At 39.6% G+C, this 15,205-nt stretch overlaps 1 protein-coding gene across 2 annotated transcripts in view; it reads right to left on the minus strand.

Annotated features, from left to right (window-relative positions):
* The window catches only part of CCDC141 (coiled-coil domain containing 141), a 164,082-nt gene extending 149,248 nt beyond the window's left edge, over positions 1 to 14,834 (minus strand). For both annotated transcript variants that reach the window (XM_005857641.2, XM_014546421.1), the window contains exons 1-2: positions 14,507 to 14,834; positions 11,584 to 11,706 (exon numbers count right to left, since the gene is read on the minus strand). In XM_005857641.2, coding sequence (XP_005857703.1) covers positions 11,584 to 11,706; positions 14,507 to 14,608 — 225 coding nt within the window. In that variant the 5' untranslated portion in view covers positions 14,609 to 14,834. The remainder of the gene's footprint in view (positions 1 to 11,583; positions 11,707 to 14,506) is intronic.
* Positions 14,835 to 15,205: the final 371 nt, after the last annotated feature.

The following is a 15,205-nucleotide window of genomic DNA, read 5'->3' on the forward strand; positions in this document are numbered from 1 at the left end:
CCTTTTTTTTTTATCACTGTCCCCCTTCTTTCCAAACTTCACGACTGTATTTTTTTTAATTTTTTTAAATATATTTTTATTGATTTTTTACAGAGAGGAAGGGAGAGGGATAGAGAGTTAGAAACATCGATGAGAGAGAAACATCGATCAGCTGCCTCCTGCACACCCTCTACTGGGGATGTACCCACAACCTAGGTACATGCCCTTGACCGGAATCGAACCTGGGACCCTTCAATCCACAGGCCAACACTCTATCCACTGAGCCAAACCGGTTAGTGCCACAACTGTATTGTATGAAAATACAGATTCATAGTAAATAAACTCTTCACTAATTCTCACACTCCACTACTTAAATGAAGGTTGCTCACTTTCCCTAACCCATCCTAACAAAAGCTCCTTTCTCAATCAGCATCACTCTCTTGCTTCATCAAATTTATTAGAGGAATGGATGATCAATGAACAACAAATTAATTATATATAAAGTTATTAATGAAATAATACTTCCAGAATTCACAACCAGACAACTCATCATTTAATTACTACCTTCTGCTGCCAGTTTTTCAAATTATATTAACACAAAGTCTTCTTTTCATTATTATAAATGTTTATGTAATTCATTTGTTTTAAATAAATTACTTTTTCAAGTAACATTAATTGCAATAATATCAAACATATGCACAAATATATTTACACAAATATTTTTTATAAATATTACACTAGGAAAAATATTTCTACTCCTGGGACAGTATCTAATATCACCACTTTACATATTAATTGTCTTCAAAATTTTGCTATTAAAAATATTTTGGCCTAGTTTCTTTCATTTCTTATTCCCCCCAAAAAATCTCATATCATAATTGTCTTTTTCAGGTCCTACATAAATTTGCTTGGTTATAAGCAGACTTCTGAGCTAAAAAAAAAAATAAACTATTTTCATTCCCTGAAGATTTAGTCTTCTTTAGTCTTTAAATCTGCTGCTGTTCAATATGGTAGCCACTAGCCATTTGAAATGTGGCCAGTTCAAACTGCAATATGCTATAAAGTACATACTGGATTTTAAAGACTTAGTACAAAAATTAAAAATATCTCAATATTTTTATAATTATTACATGTTAAATGATATATTTTAGATATATTGAGATAAATTGAGCTTATTTTTAATTAATTTATTTTTATTTTTAATCTTCCTGTTGGATGAGTTTTGGTAATTTGTTGCTTTCAAAGAATTGGCTCATTTCATCTAAGTTGTTCAATTTATGTGCATAGAGTTATTCATAGTTTCCCATATTCAATTTTTAATGAGGTTTATATAATATTTTTAATAGGGTATATAGTGATGCCCCATCTTCCATACCTAATACTACCAATTTTTGTCTTCTCTCATTTTTCCTTTCTCAGTTTGACTAGAGGCTTATCAATTTTATTGATATTTTCATTTTTCTATTGTCAATTTTATTGATTTCTGCTTTTCTCTGTTTTTTTTTCCCTTCATTCTGCTTGCTTTGGTTTTAATTTTCTCTTATTTTTCTAGTTTCTTAGGGTTGAAACTTAGATTGTTGACTTGAGGCAGTTATGCTTTTCTAATTAAGTACTTAATGCTCTGAAATTTATATGGGGCTATTAGAAAATTTAAAATTACATGTGACTTGCATTTGTGGTTTGCATATATTTCTATTTATTGTTGCTTTGAGAAGTATAATACATTAGCAACGTGTCTTCTTTCCAACACATTAATAAATGTTTAATAGGAAATGGGATCAGTGAATCAAAGAATGTCAGGCTCTCAGGAAGCTGTCAGCACTAGCCTTGGGTGGTTTGGGTTTCCTAATTATGAAAAAAGTTGGGATATGTTTTGAGCTGAAACTTTTTTTTAAAAAGGCGGGGCCACATGGGGCCAGTTTATTGCAGTTAACTACATACCTCTCTATATTTTTTGTCTATTTTTTTATAAAGAAAATTAAAACACACAAACCCAATGGGGAGCATTTACATTTTAAAAAGATCACATCTTGCCCTAGCTGGTTTGGCTCAGTGGATGGAGCGTCGGCCTGCGGATCGAAAGGTCCCAGGTTCGATTCTGGTCAAGGGCACATGCCCAGGTTGTGGGCTCGAACCCCAGTGGGGGGCATGCAGGAGGCAGCCAATCAATGATTCTCTCATCATTGATGTTTCTATCTCTCTCTCCTTCTCCCTTCCTCTCTGAGATAAGTAAAAATATATTTAAAAAAATAAAAAGATCACATCTTATGAAATAAAATTTGAGAGCTTGTGGTTCTTGAGTTCCCAGAATACTGAGTAATTAAGATTTCTTTAAAGAAAATTAGATCCCCATCTGTATAATCTAAGTTAAGAAGCTGAAGGGTGAGACAGCTCTCACCTTCTCTGTCTTCTCATTTCCCTGGCTTGACTCAATATAATTTGTACCATGGAGCAGGGTCCTGGGGTTTTAGTTCCTCACCCTGCTGTGCACTTCCCACCACGGTGTCTGTGGGACCAAGCAGTGGGGAGAAGAGAGGGGGGGAAAGAGCAATGTGAATTCCTCACAAGCTCTGAGATTATCGTTCTTCTGGTCAGAGAGAGGTTTCCCTCTGTCAGGTTTAGGCACCTGCTTAGCTGCCTCCACGTCACCATCACGGCTACCTTCAGGGGACTGCCTGGGCTGAAGCAGAGAGAATAGAAAAACAAAAAGCAAAGCCAGAGGCAGGGTATCTATTCCCTTTCTGACCCATGGAATTCCTCTTTCTATTGCTCAGACCGGAAGAGAAGACTTTAGTGGAGCTTTTTCTGTCCACATCTGGTACGTTCCTCAGGGGGTCAACCTGCCATTGAATCCAAGTTGGGCAACATTGGGGACAGAGAAAAAACAACACTGCTGGCTGGCTGGTATTTGGAATTCTGATCTCTGTCCCTAATCTGCCTGCTAGGCTCTACTACTTTAGAGTGTCCTCAGCAAACACATTCTGTCAGGGTTTATATTAGCATTTATTTTAGTGTGTGTTTTTTTCCTTTCTTTTTTTTTTTCTTTTTTTATTTTGTCTTTGTTTGTTCTTATATCTTTGCATTTAATGGAGACTGGGTAGAAGGTGTTTAATCCATCTTGCCTAGAACTGGAACCAGTACTCAATTTTTTAAGACAATTTTTTAAAGACAAAAATTCTAATCTCCCTCAGTATGTGGTAGGAGGGAGATGGAGGAGTTAGGTAATTTGGAGGACAGAGCTAACCACGAACCCAAATAAGTTTGCCTTATTCTCCTGAGGACTGATAATTAGATGAATTTGTCATGAGAATGATACAGCCATGTCACTTGAAAACCTCTTGAGATTGACACATTAATCCATTAAAAGATATCTAAGACAAAGTCTACAGTTTGGAAAAGATGGGTTCTGCTCAAGCTAATTAGGTAGGTGTCACAGCATACTTCAAACAAACAAAACAAAACCAAAACATTGCCTCTTTCTCATTTAAGTGCAATACACACTTACTAAGTGCAATGACACATAGACACAGATAACAGTATGGTGACAGCCAGAGGGGAGGGGGTGAGGGGAGGTGGAAGTGGATAAAGGGGGGATAAATGGGCATGGAAACAGACTTGACCTTGGGTGGTGAACACACAATGCAGTTTGCAGATGATGTTTTATTGAGTTGTACTCTTGAAACCTATATATTTTTATTAAGAAATGTCACACCAATAAATTCAATTTAAAAAAAAGAATGGGAGTGAAGGTGCGTGGGTCCTGTGCAACCTTCTTCCCCCAGCCACGCCTCATTTATATTTCTTGAACTGTCAGTCCAATCTCAGACCAAGACCTTTTGTCATAACTAATAAGACCTATGGGTTCTACTTTCAGTAAAAAAATGTTTGTTTATGGATTTATACTTTAAAGAAGAATTATTTTCTAAATAAACAATTAATATCTTGGAGGCTATAGGCCTATGATCTCAAAAATGTTAATTGGGATCCTAGCTTTTGACCCAGGTTTCAAATAGGAATGTGTTTGGTAACAAATAACATAAAGCCCAACCAACTTGCTTAAACACCTAAGAATTGGTCAATGTCACAACAAGAAGCTGGGGGCTCAGCATAATCATAAACAATCATAAACCATCAACTTATAAATGCATCCCCCTATTGTTAGACATTGTTTTGTTTCCAGTTAGGTTATTCTATTTAAAACAAAACAAAAACATGTGGGTCCAGGCTGGTTTGGCTCAGTGGATAGAGCATCAACCTGCAGACCAAAGGGTCCCGGGTTTGATTCCGGTCAAGGTTACAGGCTCCCCCCTGGCCCTGGCCCTGGTCAGGGCTCGTGCAGGAGGCAACAAATCAACACAATTAATGTGTTTCTCTCACATCAATGTTTCTCTCTGTCTTTTCCTCTCTCTACCACTCTCCCTAATAATCAGTGGAAAAAAATATCCTTGGATGAGGATTAACAACAACAACAAAAAACATGTGAAAATATGCTCAATATCATAGCAAAGCACCTTCATATCTATATCCTCACAGTAATGTTTGATGCTGTGGAAGTTTTGGAAAGGATATGAATAAATTGAAACACTTGTATATTGCTGGTAGGAATGTAATATGATACAGCTGCTGTGGAAAACATTTTGATGTTTCCCCAAATAGGTAAGCAGAGAAATGCCATATCACCCTGCAATTCCATTCATAGGTATATAACCCAAAGAATTAAAAACAGACACACAAACAGGTACTTTTATGCCAATGTTCACTGTAGCATTTTACAATAGCTGAAAAGTGGAAACAACCCAGGTGTCCATCAGCATAATGGTGGATAAACAAATGTGGTATATGCCCACACTGGAATGTTATTCATTCATTAAAAAGTAATAAAGTTCTGAAATATGCTACAACATGGATGAACCTTGAAAATATCATAGACTAAGTGAAATAAGCCAGACACACACACAAAAAAAACAAGTATTATATGATTCCATTTAGCTGAAGTATTTAAAATAGACAAAGTCATAGAGGCAGAAAGTACATTAGAGATTACTAGGGAAGGGAGGAATGGGAGTCATTGCTTATTAGGTTCAAAGTGTTTGAGGTAATGAAAAAGTTTGGGTAATAGATAGTAATGATTTTTGCACACAGTTGTGAATGTAATTAATGCCACTGCATTGTACACTTAAATAATGGTTGAAATGGAAAACTTTATATTATATATACAGGGTATCCCAAAAACACGTATACACACTTTAACAGCTGATAGCAGACTACGCTTTGAACAAAGGAAAATCATCCTAAAATGCTACCAGAAGTTTGAAAACGCAGTTGATATACAAACACTGCCTTTATAATTATTCAAAGTGTGTATACATTTTGCGGGGAACACAGCGTGTCCCAAAAATGTATACACACTTTAACAGCTGATAACTCACTTAATTTTCACCCCTTTTCGGGTTTAACATTTCAAATAATGGGTGAAGCCAGATTAAGCTTTAAACAAAGAAAATTGATCTACTAGACTTTTATTATGGGGATATATAAAAGACAAAGTTTACGGTACAAAACCAGCAACAGTCTATGAATTGAGGGCACACAAATATCGAAAAAAAATGATTCTTGTTATTTGCAATTCAATTGCTTTGCGTTATCAGCAGTGCCTGGACCAGAATGGCCATTAGTTTGAAAACAGGTGTTGACCAAAAAAATTTTTCATTTCTGTAGATTCTTTTATTTATTTATTTTTTAAAATATATTTTATTGATTTTTTACAGAGAGGAAGGGAGAGGGATAGAGAGTTAGAAACATCGATGAGAGAGAAACATCGATCAGCTGCCTCCTGCACACCCCCTACTGGGGATATGCCCGCAACCAATGTACATGCCCTTGACCAGAATCGAACCCGGGACCCTTCACTCCGCAGGCCGACGCTCTACCCATTGAGCTAAACCAGTCAGGGCTCTGTTGATTCTTTTAAATTTTGAAAAGGAACTGTATGTTAATAAACACTGACTTTATAATCATTTAAAGTGCGTATACATTTCTAGGGACACCCTATAATTTAGCACAATAAAAATTTTAAACAATGAATTCTTAGTAAAAACTCCAGTTTATAACAGGAAACCACACTATTCCTTATTTAAGGCAAGTTTTAATAAGACTTTTATCTTTACTACCATATAGTTTGACTATTCATTTCTAGCTACGTAACCAGAAATAGGACAAAAATAAGCATTCATTAGGTCAGAGATTTAGTCAGAATCAGAGAACCAAGAGATGTGTTAGTCAAGTCAGGGGTGAAATATTTTAGTGTTTTATATTCTAAAGGGTCATTTTTCACTGAAAGTCACATTATCTACAAATATACATAACTGTATACATACATATTCATATATCTACAAATACAGAGCCAGTGCCAGAGGCTTTCTTGGTTCTTATCGTTGAAATTCCTCTGGAGAGGAAGAACTTTCTCAACAACATCCCTGAGGTATTTCCAACTCCTCTTTCCCTCCTTGAATCGCCTGAGGATGCAATGTCATAGTGGCCACAGGCAGATCTTCTTTACCTGGCGTACATCCCTCTTCTCTTTCCCAAATTCCTTCTTTCTCATTATAAATAATTCAAGTGTGGTCTGGGAATCTAGGTGCCCTTGGGAGTTAATGCTTTTCGCACATTATTACGTTTTCCCCACTGAATAGTTTTTCCCTGGATACTCCATTGGAGTTAAGTGCACCCCTGTAAGGGAAATAAGATCTCTGGGGGATAGATAGACATTATCAACATTAGAAACACTCATAAAAAATCAGTGTTTCCAGAATTTTTCCCTTTAGTCTAAATTACTAGGGTTTGAGATGATTTTTCAATGGAATGGAGAAAATAGCTTTTCTATCAAATTAAACATGCAAATTATACCAATATATTAATTATTAACAGAACAATTATACCACCTTTTTAAAGGCAACAGGCACTTTCATACATCATTGCATTTCTCCACAAAATTTCCTTTTCAGTTGTTTGAAGATAACTATTATTACGGTAATTTTTCAAATAAAAAACCTGAACCCAGAGAGACTAACTGCTTTGCTTAAATCCGAGTGGACTCAGCACTGAATTCCTACACCCTCCCAATACTCGTAACCTTGCACTTCTTTATAATTAGAACAAATTGCAGGAAGAAACAGACTGGAATGAACATTAAACATTAAACATTATTGGCTTATTGAACTACTAATGCCCCATCATTCAAAAAGCTCATATTAAAACTAAGTTGGGTCCAACAACTTTCTGTTATAGGTTAAGGTTGTGCCTACCCTGGCAGCATAATAACTAGTAAATTGGTTGATCTGTTCATTTTCAAAAGTGAATTCACATTCACATTTTTTTGTTCTTTAAAAAATCTTTTATCATCAAATCTGGAACAGATTCCAGACCCTTTAACTTTGTCAAAACCAGTAACATTGGAAAATGATGCTACTATTTAAAATTTCTTTGGAATGGAGGGTTGGGTTGACAGTGGTGTGTGGGGTAGGCAACGGTATGTGAGATGAACATTAAGAGGTCATTGGCTAAAGGCCCATATGAAGTAAAAAATCCTTTTCACTTGAGATCTTGTGATCCTAAACCCACATGCAAAGAGGGAGTATGTTCCCACAGTCCCATGATACGTTATGGTAAGATATGCAATCACTATGAAGCTTCCCTCATCTCACAGATAAAAAGCCTGGAATCCAGAAGGCTAGTCCATTGACAGAAGACTGGTTTAAAAGGACACAACTCTAGAATCTAGAACAATAAGCACTTTTTGACAATGGATCCTATTAAATGAAAAACCATTTCCCAGCTGAGCTCCTGGATCTAAGTATGCAAATTTGAGAAGCGTTTTGGGGATAGCTGAATTACTGCACCTAAGAAAGCATTCTCCCTGGAGTTGTGGGCCTGGACAGGAATGGAGTGGGTGGGGAAAGAATGGCCTGAGAGACCCAGACTGCCATGAGCTCCACCACCACCCAGTCCTCCAGCGAACCTGAAAATGATGGCTGGGTACCAACTGTTGGTGGGACCTGGAGAAAAGATGTAGTTTCAAGTCCAGATTAATTTCAGAAACAGGTGCATATGCTGTTTTGATTCCTGGGTCAATGCTCTTTCACATTATAATGTGGTTTTATAGATATACAAAGGACTTCCTAGTGGCCAGAGATTTCTACCTTGAAGGACAGCCCAGAGCCCAGAACCCAGAGCTAGGAGCTGTCTAAACAAGAAAATCAATTCTGGAATCCATTGGCCCCTGCTTCAGCACTAATTCTTTCTTCAACTTCTCAGTCTGATTTACTCAGTTACTTTTACTACCGTCCAATCAGAAAACCACTATTAGTATTATTCAAATGCAGATCAGATCTGCCTCTAAATCTAGGAAGTGAGTATAAATTCCAGCCAAGATGTTCAAAGAAACCAGTAACATTAAAATACTAAAAACACAGAACGTCTAGTCCTCCTGGGCCTCTGAATCAAACCTCTTTGATCTTGGAATGGCATTCACTTGCCTATGATGGTTATTACTCACAGGGCTGGCTGCATCCCAGAGCCCCATCCTCAGAAGGGGAAACCACTTGGGGCTTAATGGTTTACCTGTCACTGTCTTAAAATTCTTAATAATTTTAGCTTTGAATTTGTGTTTTATGAGAGAAGTCCACTGGGACAACGGGGAAGAAATGGAGGGTCGGAGCCTTGGGGCACATGTGGTCCTGCCTCCTGGGCATAGTCTCTATGCTATCCTGCCTGCTTCCCTGCCCCTGCTTAGTGACCTCTGCCATCTACCCTGGCCAGGGTCAGGACACAGCTCCGCAAGAGCAGGGGTCAAGTCCCCACCCTGTGCACTGAGCCAGGGCCTAGGCCCAGTGCCTGGGAGTCTGTACTCACCCTGCACATATCCTCATGCCTGAAGGAGCTAGACATTAATTAGCAAATATATATATACTAGAGGCCTGGTGCACAAAAATTTGTGCACTAGGGGGGCAAAGGGGGTCCCTAAGCCCGGCCTGTGCCCTCTCGCAGTCTGGGACCCCTCAGGAGATAACAACCTGCTGGCTTAGGCCTGCTCCCGGGTGGCAGAGGGCAGGCCCAATCCCTAGGTGCAGCCCCTGGTCAGGCTCAGAGCAGGGCCATTGGCTTATTGAACTACTAATGCCCCATCATTCAAAAAGCTCATATTAAAACTAAGTTGGGTCCAACAACTTTCTGTTATAGGTTAAGGTTGTGCCTACCCTGTCAGCATAATAACTAGTAAATTGGTTGATCTGTTCATTTTCAAAAGTGAATTCACATTCACATTTTTTTGTTCTTTAAAAAAATCTTTTATCATCAAATCTGGAACAGATAGATTCCAGACCCTTTAACTTTGTCAAAACCAGTAACATTGGAAAATGATGCTACTATTTAAAATTTCTTTGGAATGGAGGGTTGGGTTGACAGTGGTGTGTGGGGTAGGCAACGGTATGTGAGATGAACATTAAGAGGTCATTGGCTAAAGGCCCATATGAAGTAAAAAACCCTTTTCACTTGAGATCTTGTGATCCTAAACCCACATGCAAAGAGGTAGTATGTTCCCACAGTCCCATGATACGTTATGGTAAGATATGCAATCACTATGAAGCTTCCCTCATCTCACAGATAAGAAGCCTGGAGTCCAGAAGGCTAGTCCATTGCCAGAGGACTGGTTTAAAAGGACACAACTCTAGAATCTAGAACAACAAGCACTTTTTGACGATGGATCTTATTAAATGAAAAACCATTTCCCAGCTGAGCTCCTGGATCTAAGTATGCAAATTTGAGAAGCGTTTTGGGGATAGCTGAATTACTGCACCTAAGAAAGCATTCTCCCTGGAGTTGTGGGCCTGGACAGGAATGGAGTGGGTGGGGAAAGAACGACCTGAGAGACCCAGACTGCCATGAGCTCCACCACCACCCAGTCCTCCAGCGAACCTGAAAATGATGGCTGGGTACCAACTGTTGGTGGGACCTGGAGAAAAGATGTAGTTTCAAGTCCAGATTAATTTCAGAAACAGGTGCATATGCTGTTTTGATTCCTGGGTCAATGCTCTTTCACATTATAATGTGGTTTTATAGATATACAAAGGACTTCCTAGTGGCCAGAGATTTCTACCTTGAAGGACAGCCCAGAGCCCAGAGCCCAGAGCTAGGAGCTGTCTAAACGAGAAAATCAATTCTGGAATCCATTGGCCCCTGCTTCAGCACTAATTCTTTCTTCAACTTCTCAGTCTGATTTACTCAGTTACTTTTACTACCGTCCAATCAGAAAACCACTATTAGTATTATTCAAATGCAGATCAGATCTGCCTCTAAATCTAGGAAGTGAGTATAAATTCCAGCCAAGATGTTCAAAGAAACCAGTAACATTAAAATACTAAAAACACAGAACGTCTAGTCCTCCTGGGCCTCTGAATCAAACCTCTTTGATCTTGGAATGGCATTCACTTGCCTATGATGGTTATTACTCACAGGGCTGGCTGCATCCCAGAGCCCCATCCTAAGAAGGGGAAACCACTTGGGGCTTAATGGTTTACCTGTCACTGTCTTAAAATTCTTAATAATTTTAGCCTTGAATTTGTGTTTTATGAGAGAAGTCCACTGGGACAACGGGGAAGAAATGGAGGGTCGGAGCCTTGGGGCACATGTGGTCCTGCCTCCTGGGCATAGTCTCTATGCTATCCTGCCTGCTTCCCTGCCCCTGCTTAGTGACCTCTGCCACCTACCCTGGCCTGGGTCAGGACACAGCTCCGGAAGAGCAGGGGTCAAGCCTACACCCTGTGCACTGAGCCAGGGCCTAGACCCAGTGCCTGGGAGTCTGTACTCACCCCGCACATATCCTCATGCCCGAAGGAGCTAGACATTAATGAGCAAATATATATATATATGATCAAACAAAACAAAAAAACACCATGGCTAGTCAAGAAAAAGCTTTATCCTGCTTTTTGAACAGAGAGCCCAAATTTTCATTTTGCACTGGGCCTTCTAGATGATAAAGCTGGCCCTGATTAGATACCTTATCTGGACATCACGAGCCAATATTATTTTTAGATTCTTAACTACATAACCACAATACATGTGGAATAATAACTCTGATTTTACTAAAAGTATTATTTGGTATCAAGAACTCTTCATATTAAACACAAAATCAGATATTTTCACTAGTTCAACAGAAGGAAAACCAGCTGTATTATTCTTGCTGGCAGGTGTCATTAACAATAGAAAGTCTGGACCTGTTGTTGTGACCTGACAGTTTGATGTATGAAATGGAAAAGTGATGGATTTTTTTTTTCACTGAGGCAGCCAGGAAAAAAAAAATTACTTATTTCTCCACAATAAAAATATTATTGCTCCATATTTTCTATCACATTGGGAAAGTTTTAAAAAATCTTGTTACTTCTCTCCTCTGTTGGTGTTTGCTCATAAGTAACTACAGTGTTTTCCAGGACCCACCTGGCACTCTGTTAAAGCAGCCAGTGACGGCAGAGGGATCAAGAGGACGTGTAAGATGTGGGTTTTTATTTCTGTGCAGAGTGTATCTGCGTCGCAGCTTAGTATCTTTCTTACCTTGAGCTTGGCCAAAAGAAGTTCATGATCATGAAGGAGTTTCTTGGTTTCATCTTGACTGCTACCAATTTCTAAAATATTGGGCTGTGACTCAGCAAGCTGAAGTTGTACCCATTTGCCACACTAAAAATAAAAATGAAATGAAAAGCACTTTTAGTTCCTCTTGTTCTTTCCCCTTCACCCTTCTCCTTTTTCTTTTTCTTTTTTAAGTTTTCAGTTATACTATGAACACTTTATTCTTTCCATAGAGATGGGCCTTATTAAATTGAAATATAGCAGGTTTAATATAAATCCATGCCTTGCCTTTTCTTTTTTTAATTCTTAAGATAAATGATTTTCTCTTGGCACCCTGTATTTAAACTTAACATTCCCAAATGAGGAACACATACAATAGATTATATATTATTGAATGTTACAAAATTACAAAACAATTCACATAACTGTACATTCTCTCACTCACAAAAGTACTTTCCATAGAAATAGTGATATTCCACTCAGGCAGGTAGAATGCAAACTTCACCACAAGGGGAAGGTTTTGTAGATGCAATGTTGGCTGATCAGTGTCCTTACATTGACCTTACTTGTTTAACCAGAAAGACTAAGCAGCAGGCGAAACAACTGATTTGTGTCTTATTTCAAAGTGAAAACATAATATTTTCCAACTTTTGGTGTTGGGTACTCAGTAAAGTAAGTAGGAAAATGTCAATAAAATCAGACACCTGTGACAGCTGCCATTTGAAAGCAGCCGACTTGTTTTCCACACTTAGGACTCCCTCACTGCTCTAGGCACAACTGCTCATTGCCGTTCCTGAGGAATTGTTTCTCTAAGAAGCAACAACTGATGAAGCAACAGGTACCATGAGCAGGCACATGCCCATGGTTAGGTGAACTGCTAAAGAGAAATGAGAAAAACGCATGTCTATTCTAGGTAATTAGTGCCCTGAGACCCTGTGGAAACAAGAGGCCCATATAGATCAGAGGTAGGCACTTCTTTCCTTTAAGATGGACTTTGCACTTTGAATAAGTTGGGGTTCGTTTTATATGGGATGGCAGTGAGCTTAAGGAGCTGCGGAGGGGAGACAAATGAATGTTCTTAGAAACACAGTTTGATTAAATTAAGAATTTCCAGTGTGATTTTAGAGATTTTTTTTCTTTCTGTCAATCTAGTTCTGATTCTCCTATAATTTATTCCATGTGCATTATTCCTTACCCTGCTCTAAGAAATAGTTCATATTATAGGGAATGTTAACTTTCTTTTACACAGTGAGTTTGCCTCTTTTCCTTCATTGCTGAAATTTGCAGATACTCAAAGCATCACAAAATCACATGCAAGTGATCAATTTCTGCTACTTTTGTTTCAGGCTTTTTTTCCACATCCACTCATTGCCTTTGAAGAGACGAGAGGGCGAGGGAACAGGCAGAGGTCCTGCGTATGTGGGGCCAAGTCCCGCAGCCCAGGAAACAGCCTCTCCAGGACACGCGGCCTTCGGTGCCCCGGAGCCCATCCTTCTGCTCAATGTCAAGTGCTGCTTTCCTGCTATCACTTCCGCATGAACATAAAATTCACAGAATTCAGTGAAATTAACCAGGCCTTGCCATGCATCCACGCACTAACAAAAGGCCAGAAAGTCACTCGATGAAGCCTGACGGCGTCTGGAAAGTAACCGGCTGGTAAGCGCCAGCTTGTCTGCCCGGTTCCCTTCATTAAACACTGAATTCCTTAGGCCAGTGGTCGACAAACTCATTAGTCAACAGAGCCAACTATCAACAGTACAACGATTGAAATTTCTTTTCAGAGCCAAATTTTTTAAACTTAAACTATATAGGTAGGTACATTGTTATTAACTTAATTAGGGTACTCCTAAGCTGGCCTTTGCTAAAAAACGTCCTCAATCTGATTGAGGTACGTAAAAAAAAATCCAACTCTCCCATCCACACTCATCTTGTATACTTGTTTCGTCTATCTCCTTTCATTCATCCTCTCTATATGTCCAAACCATCTCAACATACCTTTCTCAATCCTCGACACTACATCTTCTTTCACTCCACAACGAAAACCGACTTCTGCGCATGGGCCACGAGGTTTCAATTGCACTGTATGTGTGCACCCACATGTGGTATTTTGTGGAAGAGCCACACTCAAGGGGCCAAAGAACCGCATGTGGCTCGTGAGCCGTGGTTTGCTGACCACTGCCTTAGGTGGTGAATTGTCCATACATAACGCTTCGTAGGGTTCTGCAGGTCATTTTCATAGGAAAGCAGATCACAGTTACCGTCTTCAACCTAAAGATGTGCTATCATCTTTGCAAATGGACAAATTGCTTAGCATAAAACGTGGCATAAAACATTAGCCTGAAGTGGCTTCAACTTCCTGCTGTCAAGAGCCAATCTGACACATGCCCTTCGAGCCTTTCCTGGCAGGGTCTCCACGCCCTCAGCACCGTGCCTGTACCGTGCCACCAGCAGAGCTAAGGAGGGCATGAGTCAGAGCCCCTTGTCAGGTGTTCTCTGAGTCCCATCCTGCCCAAAACAATGCCACCCCCTATCTGCTAGGCTCTCCCTTTCCCTCTTCCAGCACACCACCCCCTCTCAAAAACCACTCGTGTTTCATAGGTCCGCTTGCCTCTTCAGCCTGGCAAGCATGAATCTGTAATCACCCATGCCTTGGAAAATAGATGGTTTGTTTTGTTTTTCACCAAGCTGCTGTACATGTTTCCTCACTAACTGAAAGAGAAACTGTAGTAACTGGCTGACGCTTAATAGAGGTTTCTCTTCGCTGCCGCTTTAAGAAAGCAGTAAGATGTGCTTGCTGGGTTAGCTCCTATATGCCCTGTACTGCTGATTGTGTGGAATGTTCTTCGGGATTATCAGCCCACAGCCAGACGCCCACAGCCACACGGAAAAAAGAAAGTTGTCAGCTTACCTTTATGACAGCGATAACGATTTTAGAGTCCCCAGCCTGCACAGCCACTGAGCTGACGGTGGTGGTAGAAAACTCCACTTCAGGGCTTCCTGGGCTGGACATGGTCCCTTAGGTGCCGCTTACACGCCGGGCAGCCTTTGTACAGATGTGCGTCTGCTGGTCATTTCAGAAGGCAACCACCGGGGTTACTTGGATTCATTCAGGGGAAGAGCTCAGCTCCCACTGATTGCTCTGCCAGAAGCAAAGAACAGGAGGTTAAAAATAGACAACCCCATTGAGTTTATCACGAGAGAGAGAAAGAGAGAGAGAGAGAGGAGAACGGGAGAGAATCGCCACACCCCTAGTATGGTAACACTGAGCGCCTGTTATTTTTGCCATTATCTTAAATGTAGAGGGCAGTTTCTAGCTCCCTTCCTATCAGCTGATGTTTGATAGCAAATGGAAAAAAAAAAAGTTACATCCTGACAACCCAAGTTAGTTTTGCCATTGAATCTGTCTCGTTATAGTGGACTTTGAAACCAGCCAGTCATTGACTGGAATATCAACTTTTCAGGACTTTTGAAGACTCTTTTAGGGCAAAAAAAAAAAAAAAAAAAAAGCTTTCAAAATGTACTTTAAAAATAAGTTCTGGTATTTGTTTTGGTATTAAGCAAGCCATAAAACTGCTTGAAATATATCTTTTTAGATTAATCTGCTTTT

This window comes from Myotis brandtii, unplaced genomic scaffold, assembly GCF_000412655.1.
Source record: "Myotis brandtii unplaced genomic scaffold, ASM41265v1 scaffold112, whole genome shotgun sequence".
NCBI lineage: Eukaryota > Metazoa > Chordata > Mammalia > Chiroptera > Vespertilionidae > Myotis > Myotis brandtii.